The sequence below is a fragment of the Falco peregrinus genome, chromosome 14 (genome assembly GCF_023634155.1).
Source record: "Falco peregrinus isolate bFalPer1 chromosome 14, bFalPer1.pri, whole genome shotgun sequence".
Lineage (NCBI taxonomy): Eukaryota > Metazoa > Chordata > Aves > Falconiformes > Falconidae > Falco > Falco peregrinus.
The window spans coordinates 14,498,353-14,519,554 of record NC_073734.1 but is presented as its reverse complement, the minus strand read 5'-3'; the positions used below and the strand labels follow the sequence as shown (position 1 = coordinate 14,519,554).

Here is a 21,202-nt window from a genome sequence, read left to right as displayed (position 1 = left end):
CTCTCTATCCATTTTTATCTTTATTAGGAAAGCTGCTAAGTTTTATTTTATCATTACCTTTCTAATACAAGGTGATGTTCCTTGAAGTCGTGCACTAGGCACTGAAGGCAAGATCCCTCTTTCCTAACTTCGAATGTCTAGAAGTCAGCTGTTTAAATCTAAGCCAGTTACTTAAACTCCTCCTCTGGTAACTACAAAACAGAATGCAGTCAACAAATGACACCTGAGCGCAGCTCGGCTCACACTACACTTATTTGAGATTAATTCCTCTCTGGAGGTACTGATTTCTCTCCGCTGACTAAGGAGAGAAAATAGATGTCAAAAATTAAGACAATTGTCTTTTGAACATCTGGAGTTAGGTGAGCTGAATCCCATTATCTACACACACACATCTAAAATGGACTATATACACTAGGGAGATCTGTGCCTCCCATAAATTTCCCCTAATCATACAGGATAATGTCACTGTAGAATGTAAAGGTCTTGATGATTTTTCAGGAGCCAGTCTTATCACATGCAAGATGCCTAACAGTAATAGCAAGTGACCCACAAGCTCTTATAATTTATTTCCAAAAATAACAACTTCCTTACAGGTCTAAAAACTGCCTCAGGCGCTAGCAGTGGAGCAGCATACAACATCTGTTATGCAGCTTATAGATAATTTACTAAGAGTACTTAGGGCAAAATGTCTGCTACATGCATTTCCCCATCTTCCCAGTTTGCTTTCTCACTCCCCCATGGAACAGAAGTACCTTCCTTTAAAGGTAAAAATAGACAAAACAAATCTACTGCAATTCACTCAAACGCTCAGTTTTTCTGCTGCTGAACAGAAATTGTGCAAGGATTTATTATTTCCAACAGAGAAAGTTCCAAATTGACACGTCTGGCTCTTTTGCTCTCTCTTTTCCAAGTTGTAAACAAGCCACATACAAGACACACACCGTAACTGGTGTATGCTCATTTTAGCAAAGTTTAATTCACCTGTAGCAATGACTAATAAAGATCTAACTGCATCCTCTAATCCACGGCCTTGAAGTCTAGAAAACTGACCTTAACAGCTTCCAGTAACTTCCAGTGGCATTCCCTTCACGGAGCTGTCTCATGATTACGCCCTTGCCTCTGTGCTTACTAAGAATCAGAGCAGTGAGCCCGTGTGAAACTTGGCACACAGAAATGAACGAAAGCTGGATTACAGGAGAAGGTCGTTAACCCTAAGAATCTAAAGCGTAATCTGCTTGTAATCTTTTTACATGGTTTGAAGTAGTCTTAGGTTTTGGGTGAGATGAGTTTGTTCCTTTAAGGAAAAATAAATCCTCAAAATATGAGGCAAACTTTTACATACATTAGACCTTCAGGTACTTGACTCCGTACAAACAGAGAGGTACACTCCTACACCCAGGCTCTCATAAATACTTGATAATGAAGTGTGAAGTAATACTGTCCAGTCAAACATTACATCCTTGAGTTGCTTGAACATTTTTAGAAAAAAGAAACTTTTGGCAAGAGAAGAACCTTTTAATAGCAGGAAAAGGAAGAATTTGAATGTAGAGGTAATATGGAGAGAAACAAAAATACTAAGGATGTCAATTTGGGAAAAAATGGAACAGGAGGAAGGAAAAAATAATGAGAGAAGCATCGGAAGGAGTGCTGATATGACAGTCTTAGGAGGGGATAAATGGAAAGTATGATTCTGAGGTCCCACATGAAAAAATTCAGAGGACAGCATCTTGGTTGGTGTGGACAGACCAAAATCAGCAAACACATATGTGCAACATATTAGTATATAGCGTGTACTTCTTCACATGTTTCAAAACTGATTTCCTATGTGATTTGATCACACCTATTTTGAAAGTTTGTCTTAACTTTCTAGCTTGTTAAGCTGTTTGCCAGTATGCCTGTATGAGTGTCTCTTCCCTGACAGATTTTGTAAGCTAACAATAGCATTTAATTCCTGGACAGGACAGCAAGGTCCTTGGGGCACTGACTGCCGTTATCAATTTGTAAACCTCAATAAATTCTGAAATTATGTAGTTAATGGCAGTAAATCTGAACACTGTTCCAAATATGCTTTCAAATTTCCCCCAGAAATAATGTGCTGAGCAGTTGATACCATACAAAAATAGTGTTTAGATACTGAAATGACAAGCACCAGAGAAAAGCAGCATAAAATTTTCCAAACCAGACAGAAAGCAAAGAAACAGTTTAAAACAGTGTTGTGAAATATCACTCTACCCACCTATACTTTGCTTATTGTCAACACTTACACCTCAGTCTTACCTCTTTGTAACTATTTTTTACTTCTTCTTGCCTTATATCAGTTGATGCTGAGGACAGGCTTGAGACAGATGATCCTCTGCTGAAAGTTTCTGTTGAGCGCTGAGGGGACCTAAGCGGTGACTTAAAATTAGGGAACAAAAACCAAACCAAAACAGAAAAAGTTACTTATCAGATTAAGCAGGTTAAACATAGGCAAAAAAACGTTCAGCAACTTGCATTGGTTCTTACCTCAGAAGCACTCTGTCCTCTTTCAAACGTTAGATAGTTTAATTCCATCAATGACAAAATCTGCATAAAAATATTAAGAGAATCAGCGTAACTCCACTGAAAGACGAATCTACCGACGGAAACACAAATTAGCCAACAACCTAGTACTACTAACTGGTTATGACAGAGCAGACTAAAAATACCCATTTACAAGTTTATGTTCTATACCACAAACTGTATTTATGCCATTAGATTTAAAATGTGACCCTTCCTCCTTAAAATGAAACACACATTTTCACTTTAATAGTACCAGACCACAAAATTCTATTAGCAGGTAAGCATCTACACCTCCATGGAACTGCATCAGAAAGAAAACAGGACAGAAGATAAAGAAGAATACCTTGGAATTTAGTGCACACTGTAGGGAAGTCTCCTTCATCCGGTTTTGAATTTCTGGATTTGCCCCATTTTGCAAAAGCACTTCTATGATCCCTTGATAGCCCCAACGAGCAGCTATATGGAGAGGAGTATCTCCCTTTTCATTACCAATATCTAGTCTACAGGAATGGACATCATAGTAGACTAAAGCTTTGACGCACTGGAAAGAAAAGGAAAGCTATCAATAAATTATAGTATTGTCTCTCAATTCATATAACATGTACAATCTTAAAAAGGTTTTTTTCATTGCTGCTCATATAATCCATTGCCTAATGGGCAGGCTTTTATAGTTCAGTGTCATTAAAAGAAGAGTTAAATAACTCAACTAAACTTGCACAATACTACTATCTTTAATGTGAATGCATAATAAAAATTGCTATGAACTACTGAATAAAGTCCTCATTTACAGCATTAGTTAGCCTTCAAATCTTTTTTATTTACTTTTTACAATATGTAAGTTTACTGCAAATTCGCATCACAGTGTAATTCCAATCCATTAGACTATTTAGTTTGTTACAAAACAATTACTTACATCCTCATGACCGTAAGTGCAGGCTAAATGAAGTGGAGTATTTCCATTATTGTCCTGAACATCAGTACTTGCCTTATAGTGCAATAAGAGAAGCTTAAAAGAAAAAAAAAAAAGTAGACATTTAAGTAAATAAAAAATTAATGGACAAACAATTGTTACTCTGTGGATTCCTTTAGGTTTCCAGCATGATGAAGCACTTCACAAAAAATCAGCTGTCTCTCCTGTTTTAGATGCTACCCTCTTGGCATTACAGTACTGGTTTTGCCCTACCCTAAGAAGCAACTATAACCTGCTTCTTACATATTCAGAGTTGTCATTGAAAAAATGAATCATCTGCTGCAGCAAACACTACAATACATATACTGCACAATAATTTATCCTGTATTTTAGGAGCCTATACAAGTGAAGACACAGCTTAATTTCAGCAATGCTAACTGAAGAATCTCACATATACAAAATCCAGGTACACAGTAATTAACGTAGTTACACAGTCTATCCTAAACACAATGCAAAGTCATTTAATTTATTCCAATGACTGCAATGGTTGTTCTGTCTTAATCAAGAGCAAAGAAGTTAACAGGCTCTCCGTTTGTACTGTGCATTAGATTTGTATTACTGAACTGGACAAATGATCTGGCATGCATAGCGATAGCTGTCAATTGCTTGGTTATTACAAATGGCTGTAAACCTTGCAGTATAGGAGAAAATAAAATATGCAAACTACAATGATAAAAGATCCTCAAATTCTGACAGGGTACAGAGTTCTGGTAACAGCTTCTCAGAAGACCTAAATGACAGTAACAATACAACAGCTTAGTTAAGAGTCATATATTTAAGTACTTATTTTTATTTCTAATTAAGTCTTTTGGTGCTTACTGTAACATTTTGATATCCCTTCTGACAGGCAAGGTGAAGTGGAGTTGAACCATGGTAATCTGTGGCATTGACGATGGCTCCTTTGGCTACTAGTAAATCCACTAATGATGTTTGCCCTTCAAAAATAGGCAGACATTAAAAGAAAGAAGTGAACTTTGCAGAAGAACATTGCTACTCTTCACATTCAAGCATGAACTATAAAGCAAGATACCCTGCATTTCTGCATACTATGTTTCTACATACTGTATAGTCACTACTTTGGTACTTGTATTTTTGTTGCAGATTACCCAAGATCAAAGCTCCGTAAAAGAACCTCCAGCTAAAAGCAAACTATGCTTGCATCTTATGACTTAGAAAAGAAGGGAAAATAAAGCCACGTCACACAAAGCATTCTCCTATTGGGATTCAAGATAATAATGAAAAAAGGGAATTATTTATTTTTAAAAACTCACTAAGAAAATTAGTACATCTTCTAATAAATGTAAGATCAATGGCATAATGAACAGTACAGTACAGGAGATGGTACATGCATAGCTAGCTGCAGGAGAGAGGAATGATTAATTTCTCAATCTGCCAGGTCTGTAAAACAAGACTGGTTTCCGATGACATATTTTCACTTTTTTCACAGCTGAAGGAAGAAATGCTGTGGTAGCCACTAAGGCAGAAGTAAACAGCCAGCAAAGAAACACTAACTCGGCCAGAAGAAACTGAGCTTAAAAGAAGATACAGCAGCTCCAGTCTGGGCCAACATACCAGTTTCCATAGCAAATAAGCTGAAAACACTTTCATGCAAAATTCACCCTTTTAATGCAAAGCTGGAAAACATGCTAACATAAAAATAAGAAACACAAGTGAAGAAAACCAACAATACTCACCACAAATAGCAGCTATATGAAGTGGTGTGTACCCCCGGTCATCTCGGGAAAATGGAGTGATAATGGAAGGATCATTCAGTTTCCTTTAAAACACAATGGTTTAAAAGCAGCTCAGTTACCTATGCAGCAGTGGTAAGGGGAAGAGAATGAGAAAAAAATGCCAAAGCTGACAAAAACCTGATTTTGGAACTTTTTATCCTTTATCCTTTTCCACACAGGTTTACGTTTTGTTAAGAGATGTGGGGTTTGTCCAAAATGTTTAAGTTAGGTTCAAAAGGAGAAACATTTCACACCACATTCACCAAAGGACATACAGCCTCCATCGCAAAATTGGCTGGTTCCAAGGCACTCAATATTCCCCTGATATTTCTTCTGCTTTTTCAAACCACACAAACGTATACTCTACTACCTCCTGAAGTGCTACTAACTTCCTCTACAAGCAAAAGGAGTATACTTTCTAAAGCAGATCTTAGATTAAAACTTTCACGTAGCTTTTTGTGTATTTGTGGAGATGGAAAGCACTTACCCAGAAACTAGCTTTTCACATTTGTCACAGTAACAGAGCGGATGACACATTTTCTGTACAGTGTCCTTATCACTGTCACCTTGACTTAGTAATCGCTCCACTTCCTCCTGATTACCTGAAGCAATATGCTACACAAAGCCACAAGAAGAAAGAGAATGAGGGATCAATATATTAAGACTCCTTTTAAAGAAAAAAAAGAAAAAACCCACAAAAAACCAGTCATTTACTGAAGCACAAAACAAAAGGAACCGATTATAAAAGACATGAATTCAAGCACTAGAAAGCAGAAACGCACAATATCACAGCACAAAACCCCCTAATGGGCATTCAGTATTAAAAAGAATCTGTTCTTGGCTTACTTCGCTTTCTATAAAAAATTAAAACAATTCTTATTGTTCTCTTTAGACTCCATCACGAAATTGAGCTCCCTCTGTGCAAAAACATTTCTACAAAATTACTGAGTCTCTAGCCATAAGCTGTGAACACATATAATTAGAAGCTCTGCTTTGTGTCCTTGTATAGGCAAAATTCTTTTAGGATGACAATATGAGATTAACATATAATATGAAGTAGCTGTCAGGTGACCACATTTAAATTATTTCAGAAAGCTCTTTCAATTTCAAGCATCAAGAGCTGTGAGAGACATCCAGATAGCAATACCACATCTGTGCATTAAATGAGCCAATCAGTACCAACAGCAGGAGCGTTTCATCCTCATTTGCTTTGGTATTTCGTGTAACATGCTCAAATCCGTAAGATTATATTAACTTGGTAACATTTTGGCACAGAAATGCACTAGATTCAAAACACACTTTTAGCACCTACTAAAACATATTTTGCAGTAGTAATTAATTAACACTGCACTACATTTCAGAAAATCACTGAAAGGAGGGGGTATAAACATGCAATACTTAAGTACATATATATTCTGCCATAAAAGTTATTAACCTTAAATAAGCAATCTATTGGAGTAGCAGACATCTGGGACAACAAGTTCATCCTTTGTCTTAAAAGCAGCTTGTCACACAGTCTCTCAGATTCCTAAAAATAAAATACATAGATTGATTACTTATCTACCCATTTACAGGCAAAAAGCACCTTAACGGTCAAAATAACTTCTAAAAATATTAAACACTATATTTACCACTTATAACTTGTCAGATGCACATAAAACCTAAATCAGTTTCATATTTAGGATTCTAAGACTTAAAAGATCACACACCTAGTGTTTAAAGAAATACTAAGTAGATGTTCACCTTTACTGTAATTCTCCATGAACTAGCTGAGCATTAATGAAATTATGGTTGTACCACCTAAAGAACACAACAAAACTAGAAAAAACATAAAAGACAACAAGAACTGTAAGAGGTGCAATGCAGCTTTCTCATTAGGAGAATTAAGATTCTTCATTCTGGAAAAGATTTGACTGTGCAACTGGCCTGTAAATATCACAAAAAGTTCAAAGAAAACATGCAAAGAATGAATATCTGTTATTCCTCAAAACGTAAGAACCGGTACGCCCATCAAAATCATAACACATTAGGTCTGGGGAGGGAGTGGGGAGAAGAGGAAAAAATGTTGTTTGTTGTAGAAAACATTGCCATAGGATGTTGCAAAAATTGAAAGTATAAATAAACCCAAAAAGGCATTAGACAAATTCATGTAAGACATGTCTACATGATGGCTATTAAAAAAGTTGACCGAGATACAACTCTGAAACAAAGACTCTGCTGAACACTCTGCCACTTGCTGGAAAATAAAGAACTGCACCAGGTGAAGCATTATTCTCCAACACTCACTCATACAGTGTTTCCTACCGGTCACTTACAAATGGGAGACTGAGCTAAGCAGACATGTAGTGCAACTCTCACATCATGACTTCTCATTTCCTAAGAAATCTGAAGGTACACCTCAGGATGCACTAAAGAATATACATGCTTTAAAAAAACAGATGGAAGTTCTTAAGTAGAATCAGATTTTGAAATGGCAATATTGAACCTCACATGAAATAAAACAGCAATCTAAAGAAAACGTTTTCTAAGAAAGCAGATGGAAACACTTGCACATATTCGATTCTGATCAGCTACTGCTTGTGACAGGCAGTGAACATAAATTCGTTGAATGTTGTTCTTGGATAACGACTATGTCCCTAGGAATGGAAAGACTCCCAGCATCCATCAAACTGAAGACTATCTCACTTCAGATAGATGCCCATGTATCAGATAAATTTTGATGGTTTAGGATGCAGGCTATATCTTCTAAAATTAAGTCTGCAAAGACCAGATATAAATGAGTAAAAAGCAGTCCAACTCTGCTCTTAACATCAGTAAGTCAGCAAGGAGTTTAAGAAACTAGTGAACTGCAAATAAACATCCCTTGAACACCAAAGATGAAAAAAATCAGGTTTTCTAGAAATTAGATCTCTCAAGTTTCAAAATTAACAGATGCCTCTCACAAAGCTGCCTAAAAAAACCCTCCATTGTATAGCAAACGATGTCATTAAAAACATGCCTGTGAGGTCTAGAGATAAAAGTTCAGATCTGTACTTCACAGTAAGTTGTTTGTGTTTAGATACATGAAGATGACAAACATTCGCTAATCTTTTCAAATCTAAGTACTTCAGGTGAAGATACCCAAGCATATCTTTTCAGAATTACAAAGCGCATAACACTAGTCTCCTTGGATAGATTCTTCAGTGCGATCAGGAATAACTTCCCCGAGAAATATTTGAACGTAGATGTTATTAAGTGGGAAAAGAAAGCGTGAAAGTTTTACTGCTGATAGAAGTTTCTGAAGCCTCAGAATTTCTAATATGGATGCTCAGAGAGCTTTATACTTTCACTATGGAGAATCTAAGCATGCACTAGCAAAACCTACTGTAGTTTTAGTACTGTTCCTTTCACAGTGTATTTTACAAGAGAAATATTTCCCAAGTGGAAAAATTATTTCATAGAGTCCAGAGTCACTTCAGACTGTAGTCCTTATGTAGAAGTATTATCTTATTATATAAATCAGAAAGAAAAAAGTCCATCCCAGTTAAAACCACGTATCTTCAAATGGCAGAAGAATCGGGTATTAATTGAAATATTAAGCAAGCTTGAGCCTTCAAGACAAAACTTGCCTGTACCAGCTTTATTTGCATTCCAAGAATATAAAAAAAAATTGCTTTGAATGGGACTCCCTAATATTTTAAATCTATATAATCTAGAAAATACACACACAAACATTAACAATCTTTCTATCTAACACTATACTAGATAAATTAAATATGTACCTATATGAGTATACCTGTATAATGACCTATCCAAGGTGACTTTCACAGGTTGTAACTGATGACTTGGGGAAATTACCTCCATCCCCCTCCCCTCAAAACACTTTATTAGCCTCATTTTGTGTTCAAGTCTGCCTTTGCTGGCTCTTCCCACCTGCACTTCCTCCATGCCAACCTCACCGCCTCTGACAGCTCCTTCCATACAAGATGATATCTGCTCCCTAGTGGCTCTACCTACCTACTCTATACCTTACTTCAACCCTCTCAACTACAGCATTAGCTGTGCACAGAAACATAACTAAGGCCCAATATTTATTAACTAGAATTCTAATTAAGTAAGGTTGACAACTCCCAGAAAATAAAACCCAATTGTTTGTGCTATCAGTTACATGCTCCGTTCCTCCCCACTACCAAAATGCCTCTCCAAGACTTGTATGACCTTGGGTGAAGGATTCGGCAGGTGCCTCTTAAGTGAAATCTTCTTACTGACATGAGGGTGATAATACACCCATTATCCCACAGGGTAGGTCCCTGCTGAGTTTTCTTTATGTAGTTAGCTCCATTAGGGATTGGACAACAGCATCTCAGCTGCCAGAAGGTCTGTCTGAAGCCAGCCATAAAATTAAGCGTAGCCACACAAGGGACTGTAATGAAGCCCCAGGGCACGGCCATGTTCCTCCTCACTTAAACCCCACAACCCCTTCCAGTACAATCTGGAAAAAACAAAACCATGGGGCATCAACATGACAGCTGCTGCTGCTTTAAACAGAAGGTTGTCTCCTTCATCAGAGAACAATGGAAATTCCTCAACTGTTAAGTTCATGAAGGGAGAGCAACGGTATCAGAAGCTTCTACCATGTTCCTCCACCTCCTCAATATCCTTTTTTAATTCCTGCAAATGGGCTATTTGCTACATATTTTCTTCTTCATTGTATGCCACCTTCTCCCTTACCCTACACTAAAGGGGGGTCTGGCTCTTTCAGCTGTGCTAGAAGGCAGGGGGTTATCTACTTCCTTGTCTTCAAGGTTCTACGGTTTTCCACCCCATCTCAGGGTGCTGCCTCCAAGCCCTGTTAACTCTGATGAAAGGCAATATAGAAGAAAGGAGTTCCTGTCGCATGCTCACTGTATACACACTAACGCAAGGAAGTTAGCAGCTAGCATGCTAGCACTAGTCTAGGAGCTGACCCAGGTGAGGCATGGGCAGAAGCATTTTGCTTGCTCTTTTATTAGTGCAAACACTAATGTAAGTGGTATGAGACTACCCAAATATGTAGATCTTTCAAGATATGATCTCTCAAAGAAATAAATACGATATAAATACAAAGCGCAGTGGCACCTAAGTTACTTGAGGGTGAGCCCAGTATAAAAAAACCCCTGCTATCCTTAGCCATGAAAGGAGGGATAGGACCAGGCATTTAATAGGAAACTCTTTGTTCTACAAATTTAAGAGCAGTATGGGTGGGTTTTTTTCCAGCTTGCTGGCATTGCTGTGGAAGACAATTCTACTTTGGTTCCAGTCCTCCACCCAGACCACCAGCACTGCCATTTGTATCTTAATTGTTAATGATAGCAAGTGACTGCAGGAAGCAAAACTGTTTAGCAGGTTGTTTTCCTTTTAAACTATCATTTTTTATTTTTTTTTTAAACAATACAGCATTACAGACAAATAGTACAGTCTCTTTACACAAAATGAGTGGGTTGGTTGGGGGTTTTTTTGAGTGTACAAAACAAATCCATGCATGACAGGTTCATGGAAAGATCCCAGACAAGACCAAAAACAACAAAAGGCTAAAATGTTTAAGCGCTTCTTCTTTAAGACTGTGCCCCAGGTTGTCCCATCCCAAGCCCTGCACACTGAGCCATTATTCTGGCCCCTGCCATTAGATTCCAGTGCTTTGCATGTGGGCAGACTGAGACACATTGAATTCACTCTGATTCCAAGTTCATTCCTTTTGGTTTTCACATCAGATCACAAAAACCAATTTTTCAACAGGAGAAAGCTTCACAGCAGCAGTAAGACTGGATTCCTTTACTAAATTAGGTACAAAGTTCTTCAGTCACAGAAGTTTCTGAAGTCACATTATCATCCTTGACTGGCCTGCAGGGATTTGACCTGATTGACAGAAGGTCTAGTTGCCCAGTAGGAAATAACTCAGGCATCCACAAAGTTCCCGCCCCTGCTTGGCTGAAGATCCTCAGAGCAAAATTTGACCTTCAAACATCCCCTTATCATAGCCCTGCACTCCCATTAAACTATCAACTCTGTACAACAATCTGTGCTGCAAACAGTGAATTTTTGGAGTATGAAGATTTACGGAATAATTCTAAATTACACTGCAACATGTTTTGCTAGGATAGCTAAGCTTTTTTAAATTATCAAATAAAAAGTCTGTTTAAGCTATGCCTACTCTTGAGTACTGCACTGCTTTCACAACCATGATACAGGGTACAAACAGGAGAAACTTAGGAAGACTGAGCCGCTGGAAAATTTTTCTGTCATTTTTCCTCTAATCATATGAAGAGGCAGACTTGACATTTAACTACTTCCTCAAGGAGCATGCAATGAACAACAAGTATTGCTACAGGATTAAGACTTCATTGTAATCACTTAGATCATTTTAGCATTTGTTTCAGGTATAGTGACCTCAACTCATTTTTTTTAAGTGCAAAAAAGGAATTCTTACATTAGCTGTTTGTGTACTCCAACTTGATTTACACTCACAATGGAACAGTCAAGCTTATCAAATACACATTTGACAGACTTTAAGAGTGGCTTACTGTTGATCTGTCAGAGAGGTTGCCTTGTCGTATGTATTCTATCGCAGCCTCAATTGAGGTTAGACAGTATCCCAATTCATCCTTCACTGAACTGCAAAGCCTGAAGTTCTTTATGTAACTCAAGTTGGCCATCCTGAAATAAAAAGTTAAAGCCATGAACCACTAAATTCAAGATGGTATTTGCATGATTAAGATATGTAGTATCTTAATACTGCAACTCCTCTTAGCCAATTCAGACAGGCAATAGGTGTGGGTTAAGAAAATTGTTCTAGAAAGATTGTTAGGCTAGCAATACTATGGCTATTCTAAGCTTCGTAGATGGATCAGATCTCTACTTATCTCTTACCTACTCAGAAGTTATTAACTGAATATAAGGAATATGAAGGACAAAGTAACAGCAGCAGGAGATTGTTTCACATGTCAAACATCAATGTTTCAAGCACCGCAAACATCATTGTAAAGTGACAGCTACAGATGCAAGGAAAAAATGCTGATCTGAGACACTAGATACACCAACACTAAAATCCAGTTCAGGTACAGGTGGAAAGGTTAGATATACTTCTATTGATAGGAGAGATCAATGCAGTGGTACAGGCTAGCAGCAATCATTTAAGCATTCAAACCTAGTTTGATACATTTCATGTAGAGAAACATCTAGAAGTTGCATAAAGGTTTCACAGCTGCAAACACAGATGAGGAAGGACCAGTCTGTGAATCCCACACTGACATGCAGGTTTGGTAGAGAGATGGCCTCCATTACAACTTTTTTCTAGACTGGGAATCAAAACAACAAAAACAGCACTAGGATTCCTGATAGGTCCTTGATTTGGTCACACCTGTAATACACATTCGCAGTTTGTCCTAACAAAAATAGGTTTTGTGCATTACATCAGCCCCTCTTACACTTTCAGCAAGTTATTACTACAAGTTCAGAAACATTTACCCATACAGCAGCATTGCATGTAAGATACCGTATAGGACTGTATAGCCAAAATAGTTACATACCAGTTTGGGATTTCTGTTTTTACAAGTAAATACAGCAAAACAGAGAGAAGATCATCTGCACACATGGTTTCCATGTTAACTAAAAAAAAAGAATTTACGTCTGATGTTAGTCATATCATAGTTCAAATTAACTGCAATACCTATAAATTGAGTTCCACCTCCTAAGATTAAACGGCAGCTCTACTAGTAGAGAATGCATTAAGTAACCAAGGCAGCCCTTCAAATTTTCTCAAACCCCCTCTAAAATATGCTGCCAGGAGCCAAAAAACAAGAGTATTGATTTCAAGATTATCAAGGAACATGGACAAATATACAAGAACAGTCCAGCAACAATCCCCTGGTGTGTGAAACTGATCACGCTCAATTCTTCAGCATGAGAAAACATCCTAGCAAATGCAAGCTTCTCTCAAGCTCCAGCTAGAGCACATATAAGCTAACCAAATACTCCACCTCACCCCACAAGTATCTTACCTCCATTTTGCTTTTAGAGACCTGCAAGGCAGACCCCAGCCTAATGGCGTTTAATACACAAGTGGCATGTAAACAGCTGTATATATAAAGTGCTTTGTGCATACTGGTTAAGAAAAAAGTTTAAACTTATTAATTCACTCTTTACTGACCTCTTTGGCTAGGAGATTGCATAATAATTTGTACCACTTTTCGTAGACAAAGTAGCTTCTGTTGAGGGGAAGTACATTTGTTCAACACACCCAGTTCTCGCTTTGCACGTGGTATATTAAAACTACAAAATAATTTGAAAGATATGGTTAGCATAAAGAGTTCCTGGTCCTTCGGACATACATGATGTCCAAACCCTAAATTTTAACTTATTCAGAGCTGAAATGAAGAATGGTATTAAAGTATTTCCATCTGTACTCCAAGTACACTTGCATTTCTGTACCCTATAGATGGAGAGTGAGGAATAAGAATATAAAAGCAAAGGAGATAATTATCAATGCAAAACCTGCCCTAAAGTGAGACTTGCAAAGCTTTGCTTTTCCATCAAAGGAACAAAGTGTAAGAAAAACTTGCTATTGTCTAAAGAAAACACATCTTGGCTGGCCTGAGACCTATTCTAAGACAGCATCTCAGTGACCCAAGAAATCCACAGTCTCTCTCACCTGAACTCTGGTTTCACTCCAATGTCTTTTTGCTGCAGGTCTTGAAGGCTCCTCGTGATTTTGTTAAAAGCAGCATCCTAATCAATAGAAAGGCAACAGTTTTTTAGAATGCATTAGATTAATGTAACTAGTCTTCAGCAAATCAAACAAACTCACCTCACTTGCCTCAATAGTCCCAACGTATTTGAAGACTAGATCATAAATAGCATGGTGGATATACATCTGTAGAAAAAAAAGACACAGTACTTTAGGCATGAAAGAGCATTAAAAATAGCTTGCTAATTATTTTCCTTCGTTTCAGATGCTTACTTCAACTGCTTGTTTAATCAGATTCATCTGCTCTTCTTGCTTGGCAAGCATCTTCTAGAAAAGGAAAGCCATGCAAACAGTAGGAGAAAGTTAGATAATCTTAGCCTAAGTAACACTATGTACTATGTATTTAGTGGAGTAAGTGTTTACCAAGTGCGAATCTCTCAAAAGATGCTGCAGACATTTGGTATAAAGTGCATTGACAGAATCCTGGGGGCAGAGGAGAGAAAAGAAAAAGCAATCAGATTCAGGTTAATCTGACTTGAACTAACAAAGCATAAATAAGCAAGTAAGTCTTCCCTGCCTTCGAAGTGTGCAGTATGGTAAGCCTTTTAGCTAGAAAAATTGCCTTTACATAATAGTTAGGACATCATTTACAATTAAGAATTGTACTTTCTCCCTTCCCACCTTCCTCAAGTCTAGACTACTCTGACAGAAACACTCAATAAGACAAAGATATCCAAAGCAGTGAAGTGAATTGTATTTAATTAAACATCAAGCAACAAGATACTGACTATGTAGTGGCGCAGGCTTTTCCTTTCATGTTCTTTAAATGTTCTATAGAAAGATCCTATGTATTTATCAAATCTCTCACAATGTCTTCCCAAGAATTCTCTAACATCTTCGATATTTTTAAGAGAATAGGAGTTTGATGAAGCTGTAGATTCACCTAAAATGAAAGCCAAGAATTAACACATAGGCTTAATATGTATGCATGGTAAAGTACTTTCTGTCCCTATGTGTGGGGCCAACTTGTGTACAATGAGACATTAATTCAGCTTACTATAACTGAAGGTATTGCTTTTAATTAAAAGAATTTGATATATCGCATTTAGAGTAGCCTTTCTCACCTTTTATGCCATGTATTTATTTGGAATAGCTAAAACTAATTTCTCTTTTTTACCCTGGGGTAATTTATTGCCACATGCACTCAGATTATGAGTTGTCCAAGTCAAGCTTGAAAGTAGAAAAGCACATTACAGTATTGACTGAATGCCCACACAGGACATTAGCGTGCTCCAAGTGAGCTGTAAAAATCCCATCTTGGATTTTTATATAACCTATTCTTTATTTAGACATGCTTTCTCCGAATGGGAGAAGCAAAGTTGATTCATGTAAACATTGAACCAAATCCACTTTCCTTCTGAATAAGACAATTCGATTCCTCACTTAATTCATACTGCTTTTCTAAAAAATTTTTTTCTAGGCAAGTCTTTCATTTGCAATCAAGGCAGCCACCTAATAACAGGCTTAGATCTCATTCACTGAAAATCACATTTCAAATTACAGATTACCTCACTTCTGAAAGACTGCTGTACAACCACATTAAATAATAGCCAAAAAAGGAACACCACAAGAATAATTTTTTAGATTTCGGTTGATATTTATAGAATTTCAGCCTATAAGTATGCCAGCTTTATTTTTCAGAATAAACTTTCATACTTCCCTCAGCACTATTTTCACACTACCCTAGTATTACTTCACTTTGTAATCATGTGTTTCAAATAGATATGTATTTAGGAAGACATAGATGTTTTTATTTCAGAAAAAGCATGTGTTTTAAGAAGCTTCTGTTCCTTTCAATTAGCAAACAGATTGTTATACAAAAGCACAAGGAAATCCCATTTTAACATTAGCCTTGGAAATAGCGTTCCAGCCTTATGAAGAGCACTTTCAGTACTAGGACAATAATTAGCACATTCGACTTAATGGCACAAACCACCACCAAAAGACCTACTACATAACTGTGCTATAGCAACCACAAAATAATTTACCTCTCCAGTTTTTTGTGCATCCACCTTGCATCTCAGGGCACGTCACATCTAAGACTAAATTCCTTTAAGCAGTCAGTATTAAACTGAGCGTTGCTAAAAAATCATGCTGGATTAAGTATGCCACAGATTATTTTTAGTGCTGAGACTGGGGCATAGACCCTACAGGATTAAGTTTGCCTGGCAGCAAATTAATATCTCTCTCCAGCAGCATACCAACATGCACCCCAGCAGGCTAATAAATACCAAGAACTTCCAACCAAGCCAACACTTTTCATAATGAAGAAAGTGTATTAAGCATACTTATTTTCTCAAGGTGCAAATAAGACCACCAAGTTAACATTCCAATACATACTTGAGCTTTCCGATTTTTCCAATGGATGAGCTATGCACAATATGCTAAAGCTTTCTTCCTTTTCATTGTAAAATGTTTCCTCAAAAAGAACGGGTACCGAGAGATGATAATTGAACCCAGTTCCTAAAATGATGAGGTTTCCTTGTATGAAGATCTCCTGAAGCAAAACAAAAAACAGATCAAGGGTAAAACACCAGAAGAAAGTTGCTCTTCGACATCTGCATCGCATAGATTTCCAGGGAAAGAAGAGAATCTTGCAAGACAAGAAAGCCCCAAGTTCAAGAGATTTCCTATTTTCATGCTGTATAGGCACCAAAGACTCCTTCAGCCTACAATAGCTAGCTAAACCTTGCTTATACCTACTTTCTTTGCAAGTTTACTACTGGAAGAGGATTCAGACCCAGGTCAGTCCAAGGTCTAACTATCTGCAGATTTTTAGAGCACTTTCAGTAGAAGAGAAATTGAAAAACAATTGAAAATTGAGGCCTAAGCCCAGCTTCAGAAAAAACACTACGTATCTTGTCTACATTTCCCATGCTCAGCTTTATTTTCTCAAGCAACTCCAGCGAGGACATCTGCAGTAGGAAGATCTAGATCAGGGGTCCTCAAACTACAGCCCATGGGCTGGATACAGGCCCCCAGGGTCCTCAGTCCAGCCCCCGGTATTTACAGAACCGCCCCCCGCCCGGGGTTGGAGGGGGAAACCAAGCAGCCACAGATGACCTCCTGCCACTTCATCCACGCGCCAGCCCCCTGTTTAAGAAGTTAGAGGACCCCTGATCTAGACGATAGCTTGCAAACAGGTACAAGATCTCAGACTGCACTGCAGAATTGCAAGTAAAAAGATGTGATCCTATGCAATGTTAGCATTTGTTATCATGGCTTGCTGCTATACTAGTCAGTTTCTACTCATACTCAGCCAAATTAATACATCAGGCCTCAGACACAGCTTGATAACATAGTAATTTTGTCTTCAGTCTTGGTGAACTTGCATCTGCACACAACATAGGCAGGTTACTATTTGCCTGGAAACTAGAGAAACAGCTCTTAAGTGACAGAGGCTCTTCTGCCACACAACAGTATTCACAAAATTGACAAACTTGCTTTACTGTAGTAGTAAGCCAAAATCAAAGGCTATGTTACCATCTCTACAGAACAACTATTCTTGTGTACATGCCAAAACACAGCTTCTGCTAGAAAACAGTATATCCCTGAGAACTCTGGCTTAGACTGGCAACATCCTACTTTCACCAGTCAGCCCTAACTCCTAGCTACCTCTCCTGTAACCATTAGTTCCCACTATCAAATATTAAAAACAGAAATACCTTTCCATTTACGGTTTGAAAATTTTCTTTTAACGGCTTCAGGACATAAGATTCAAACTGGCAGCTGGAAAGACTGTTGCTTGAAAGGCTTCCTTTGCATGGAACTAACACCTAAAAAAGTTAATCATGTTTGAGAGAGAAATGCCATGTATCACCAGCTAAACACCAATAGCTTTTGCCCTTCAGAGGCAAGCAATTGAATCTTAAACATTTACTAGTAGATGTATAGCAGCCACAGGGTGCTTCTGTTTAAATAAAATAAAAGGCTACTGATAGACACACAGTCCAGTGTGTCACAGTTTAGTGACTTATCTGAAAAAGGAAACAATACTAAGAGACAAGTCACTTATCACCAGTCCACTGAATGACTTAATTTGGCAGCTAACAGAAGTACATTTTCAAACTAAAATGAAAATGCATCAGAAAATATAAAAAAATCTAAGATAAGAAACATCTTGAGTCTACTGCACACTAACAGATTGGCAGTTTGAGACAAATTCCTGATTAGAAAGCAACACATCATGAATACAACAAACACCGTATGTACGCTGAAAAGAAATGCATCTCATTGTCAAGGAAGAGAAGCATGAAGGAAGTAGACCTTTCAGTACACAGAAGCTTTCAGAAATGGTGTTAGAATACAGACAGATTTTAGCATTTCACTCTTCAGCTGATCACTTAAGCTGATACTTAAGTAATACACAATTGAAAGAACCTTGTACAATTTAAGGCTTGATTTTATAATCGGGTAACAAAAACCTCCAATTTCAATGGAGACTCCACACAATTTTGGATGAAGAGTAATTGCAGAATACCAAGATCAGAAGTCTAAGGACTGGAAATTTTATTCCAGCTCAGTTTAATGACTTTGTTATGTAAAATGCTATCAGAAATCCATAATTGTCTGTCCCTCAGGGATTTCAAAAGGTAAATCCCATCTGAAGTTGTAACAAGTGAGAGTATGTAACCAGTTGACAGCAAAAATAAGATTCCTGTAAAGTTTAGAAACACCACCAACTTTGACCTTTTACTACCACGCAATATATCAGGAGTTCCATATTGGTAAATAACAAGCATCTTCAATTAAAAGTCGCCCTGCTTCACTTCCAAGTTTTGTAGGCTTGCAGTAATCTTTACATGTGTCATAGCAGGCATATAATCTAAATTCATATAGCTACTATTTAATAAGCAGCTTTTAAATATACTTATTTGTACTTACAATACCGTGGAGTTCTGCAACTTTGCTGCAGAGATCAGGACGTCGCTTCTGAATGGCCAAATAAAAGGGATTTTTCAAGATATCTTCATCATACATAGCCATATGGACTTCAGATATTCCAGGATTTTCTAAGATACATATGGAGAATGGTTAATGTATCATACATGGTATCTGTTAAAACACGGTATTTGGGAATACCTAGGGAGCAGTTTGATTCCCCTTGTCTAAAAAGAAAGAGGAGTTTCAGGTCTCGATGCAAGCAGTCAATGGCACGCTTACCTAATAAGAAGGTACCTATAGTTACTCAGAAGTTATTAAAAAAATATTTTTTATGAATATACATTTCCAACTATATAATTATCCTCATAATGTCTCCTTAGGCCTTCCAGGTGTTGGAATCTAACAATACAGGATCTGTTTGTAGAAAACAAAGAGCAGAACAGAAATTAAGGTCTACATTATTACCACTTGGACATATAAGATAACTTGCACTGTTAAGATCTAAAGCCAAGAAACACGAATTAAGAGCTGCTTTACAGAGACTCTGCTGCATCACAGAACACTGACACTTTTGCAGTATGTTCACATAAATCCAAGACTCACCTGTGTAAGGATTACCAACTGACACACATCAATGAGTCACCCAGACAGTGTAACAGGAACCCTTGTGTAAGGCAATCCTCAACTTTCCAGGGAAAGTTACAGGAAAGATGTACACCAAGGAGGTATGACTATCCATGTGATAAATTTCACAGAAGTCCCTGTAAAATGCATTATTTGCAGTCATCTCTACTCCCATGGAAAAAGTCTTAAAGATCTGAGGTCAGTCTGACACATAACATTTGGCAAAACAGTGAGCAAAAAAAAGTGACTGAAGATAGAAAATCCAACCTGTAGGCACTGGAAAAGCTATCACTAGATGCACCACAGGGAAAAGATGATCTCAAGGCACTAGACCCTTGACTGCTTGCTTCCCCAATCCTAGTTCTCTATAAAAAATGACGACACATCCTAGACACAAGGGCAGGAAAAACTCCTGAGATTAACAGGCTTACAGGTGCTTAATTAACTAGTCTTGTACCTTTTCCTCTCATCCAGCGTCCCTTCGGAATCAACAGATGTTGCATGATTTCCTCAGCTCCTGCAATTTCAGCTACATATCTCAGAAAAGTATGAGAACAGCAGCAGAACTTTAGCTTCAGCAAGCCAGACTTGCACAATCAGTATCTGTTTTCTTAAATGTGGAATCATACCTAGCACATTATTTGCTTAGTGTGAGCTTGTGTACTTGTTCTGTAGCACTCAACCTCTTACTACCAATCTCATACTGGTACTAAAATGCCTTTCTCTGTAGATCATGGAAAAGACACAAAACCATTGTATGGCACTTTAATAGTGAAATATACACCCGCCTCCTGCTGATTTTTACATAGCCTTTAAGTTCCAGCTATGCTGTTAACTGATCTGCAGTCTCGTACCTCCTTGTAATTAGGCACAAGGAGAGCTCCCTTAGACAGCTGAAGACAAACATGATCAGCTAAAGCTGCAAGCAGTTTCCACTATGAAGTTACCACCAATTACTCACAGTCTGGACAGCCCCAGCCTGAACCACTGAAGTCTGGCAGCAGCAGATAACTGCCTCAGAGGTTCCTGTGAAGTTCCAGATAAAATGGTTCATCCGCTTTCAAAACATACAATAAAACTAAGAGCTTCTACAAAAAATACTAATTCAGCAATCCCAACACAGTGTGCTTTGGAGCTCAGACCTGAAGTTTTCTAACACAAAGGATAAGAACGTGTTTGCTCATCGACACTTTCAAAAGGCTAGCCAAGTTCAGTAATTCAGACTTCAAACCTAGAAAAGGGACAGCTCTGCACAAGCTCAGCATGGCCCAGCAACACACATTTGCAGCCCAGAAAGCCAACAGCACCGTTGGCTGCATCAAGAGAAGTGTGACCAGCAGGCTGAGGGCTGTGATTGTCCCCCTCTGCTCTGCTCTCATGAGACCCCACCTGCAGTGCTGGGTTCAGCTCTGGGGCCCCCAACATCAGAAGGACACGGGCCTGTTGGAGCGAGTCCAGAGGCCACAAAGATCAGAGGGCAGGAGCAGCTCTCCTGTGCAGACCGGCTGAGAGAGTTGGGGTTGTTCAGCCCAGAGAAGACAAGGTTCCAGGGAGACCTTATAGTAGCCTTCCAGTACCTAAACAGGGACTTATAAAAAAGATGGGGACAGGCTTTTAGTAGGGTCTGCAGCAAGAGTACAAGGGCTAATGGTTTTAAACTACAAGAGGGTAGATTCAGATTAGACATCA

The 21,202-nt window shown here is 38.1% G+C and overlaps 1 protein-coding gene across 8 annotated transcripts in view; it reads right to left on the bottom strand.

The window, feature by feature from the left end:
• Window positions 1–21,202, bottom strand: part of ANKRD27 (ankyrin repeat domain 27) — a 60,246-nt gene that overhangs the window by 17,456 nt on the left and 21,588 nt on the right. For 7 of the 8 annotated variants that reach the window (XR_008749836.1, XM_055819021.1, XM_055819025.1 and 4 more), the window contains exons 2-20: window positions 18,890–19,017; window positions 17,671–17,781; window positions 16,346–16,502; window positions 14,734–14,888; window positions 14,369–14,428; window positions 14,219–14,272; window positions 14,066–14,131; window positions 13,910–13,986; window positions 13,409–13,530; window positions 12,789–12,867; window positions 11,784–11,916; window positions 6,680–6,772; window positions 5,732–5,859; window positions 5,206–5,288; window positions 4,331–4,446; window positions 3,455–3,547; window positions 2,885–3,082; window positions 2,506–2,565; window positions 2,278–2,397 (exon numbers count right to left, since the gene is read on the bottom strand). Coding sequence is in view for 7 of the 8 variants with exons in the window: in XM_055819021.1 (XP_055674996.1) it covers window positions 2,278–2,397; window positions 2,506–2,565; window positions 2,885–3,082; window positions 3,455–3,547; window positions 4,331–4,446; window positions 5,206–5,288; window positions 5,732–5,859; window positions 6,680–6,772; window positions 11,784–11,916; window positions 12,789–12,867; window positions 13,409–13,530; window positions 13,910–13,986; window positions 14,066–14,131; window positions 14,219–14,272; window positions 14,369–14,428; window positions 14,734–14,888; window positions 16,346–16,502; window positions 17,671–17,781; window positions 18,890–18,991 (2,007 nt within the window). In the remaining variant the exon portion in view is untranslated. Of the gene's footprint in view, window positions 1–2,277; window positions 2,398–2,505; window positions 2,566–2,884; window positions 3,083–3,454; window positions 3,548–4,330; window positions 4,447–5,205; window positions 5,289–5,731; window positions 5,860–6,679; window positions 6,773–11,783; window positions 11,917–12,788; window positions 12,868–13,408; window positions 13,531–13,909; window positions 13,987–14,065; window positions 14,132–14,218; window positions 14,273–14,368; window positions 14,429–14,733; window positions 14,889–16,345; window positions 16,503–17,670; window positions 17,782–18,889; window positions 19,018–19,492; window positions 20,844–21,202 lie in introns of those variants that run through there. The other variant, XM_055819022.1, reaches the window with a different exon arrangement.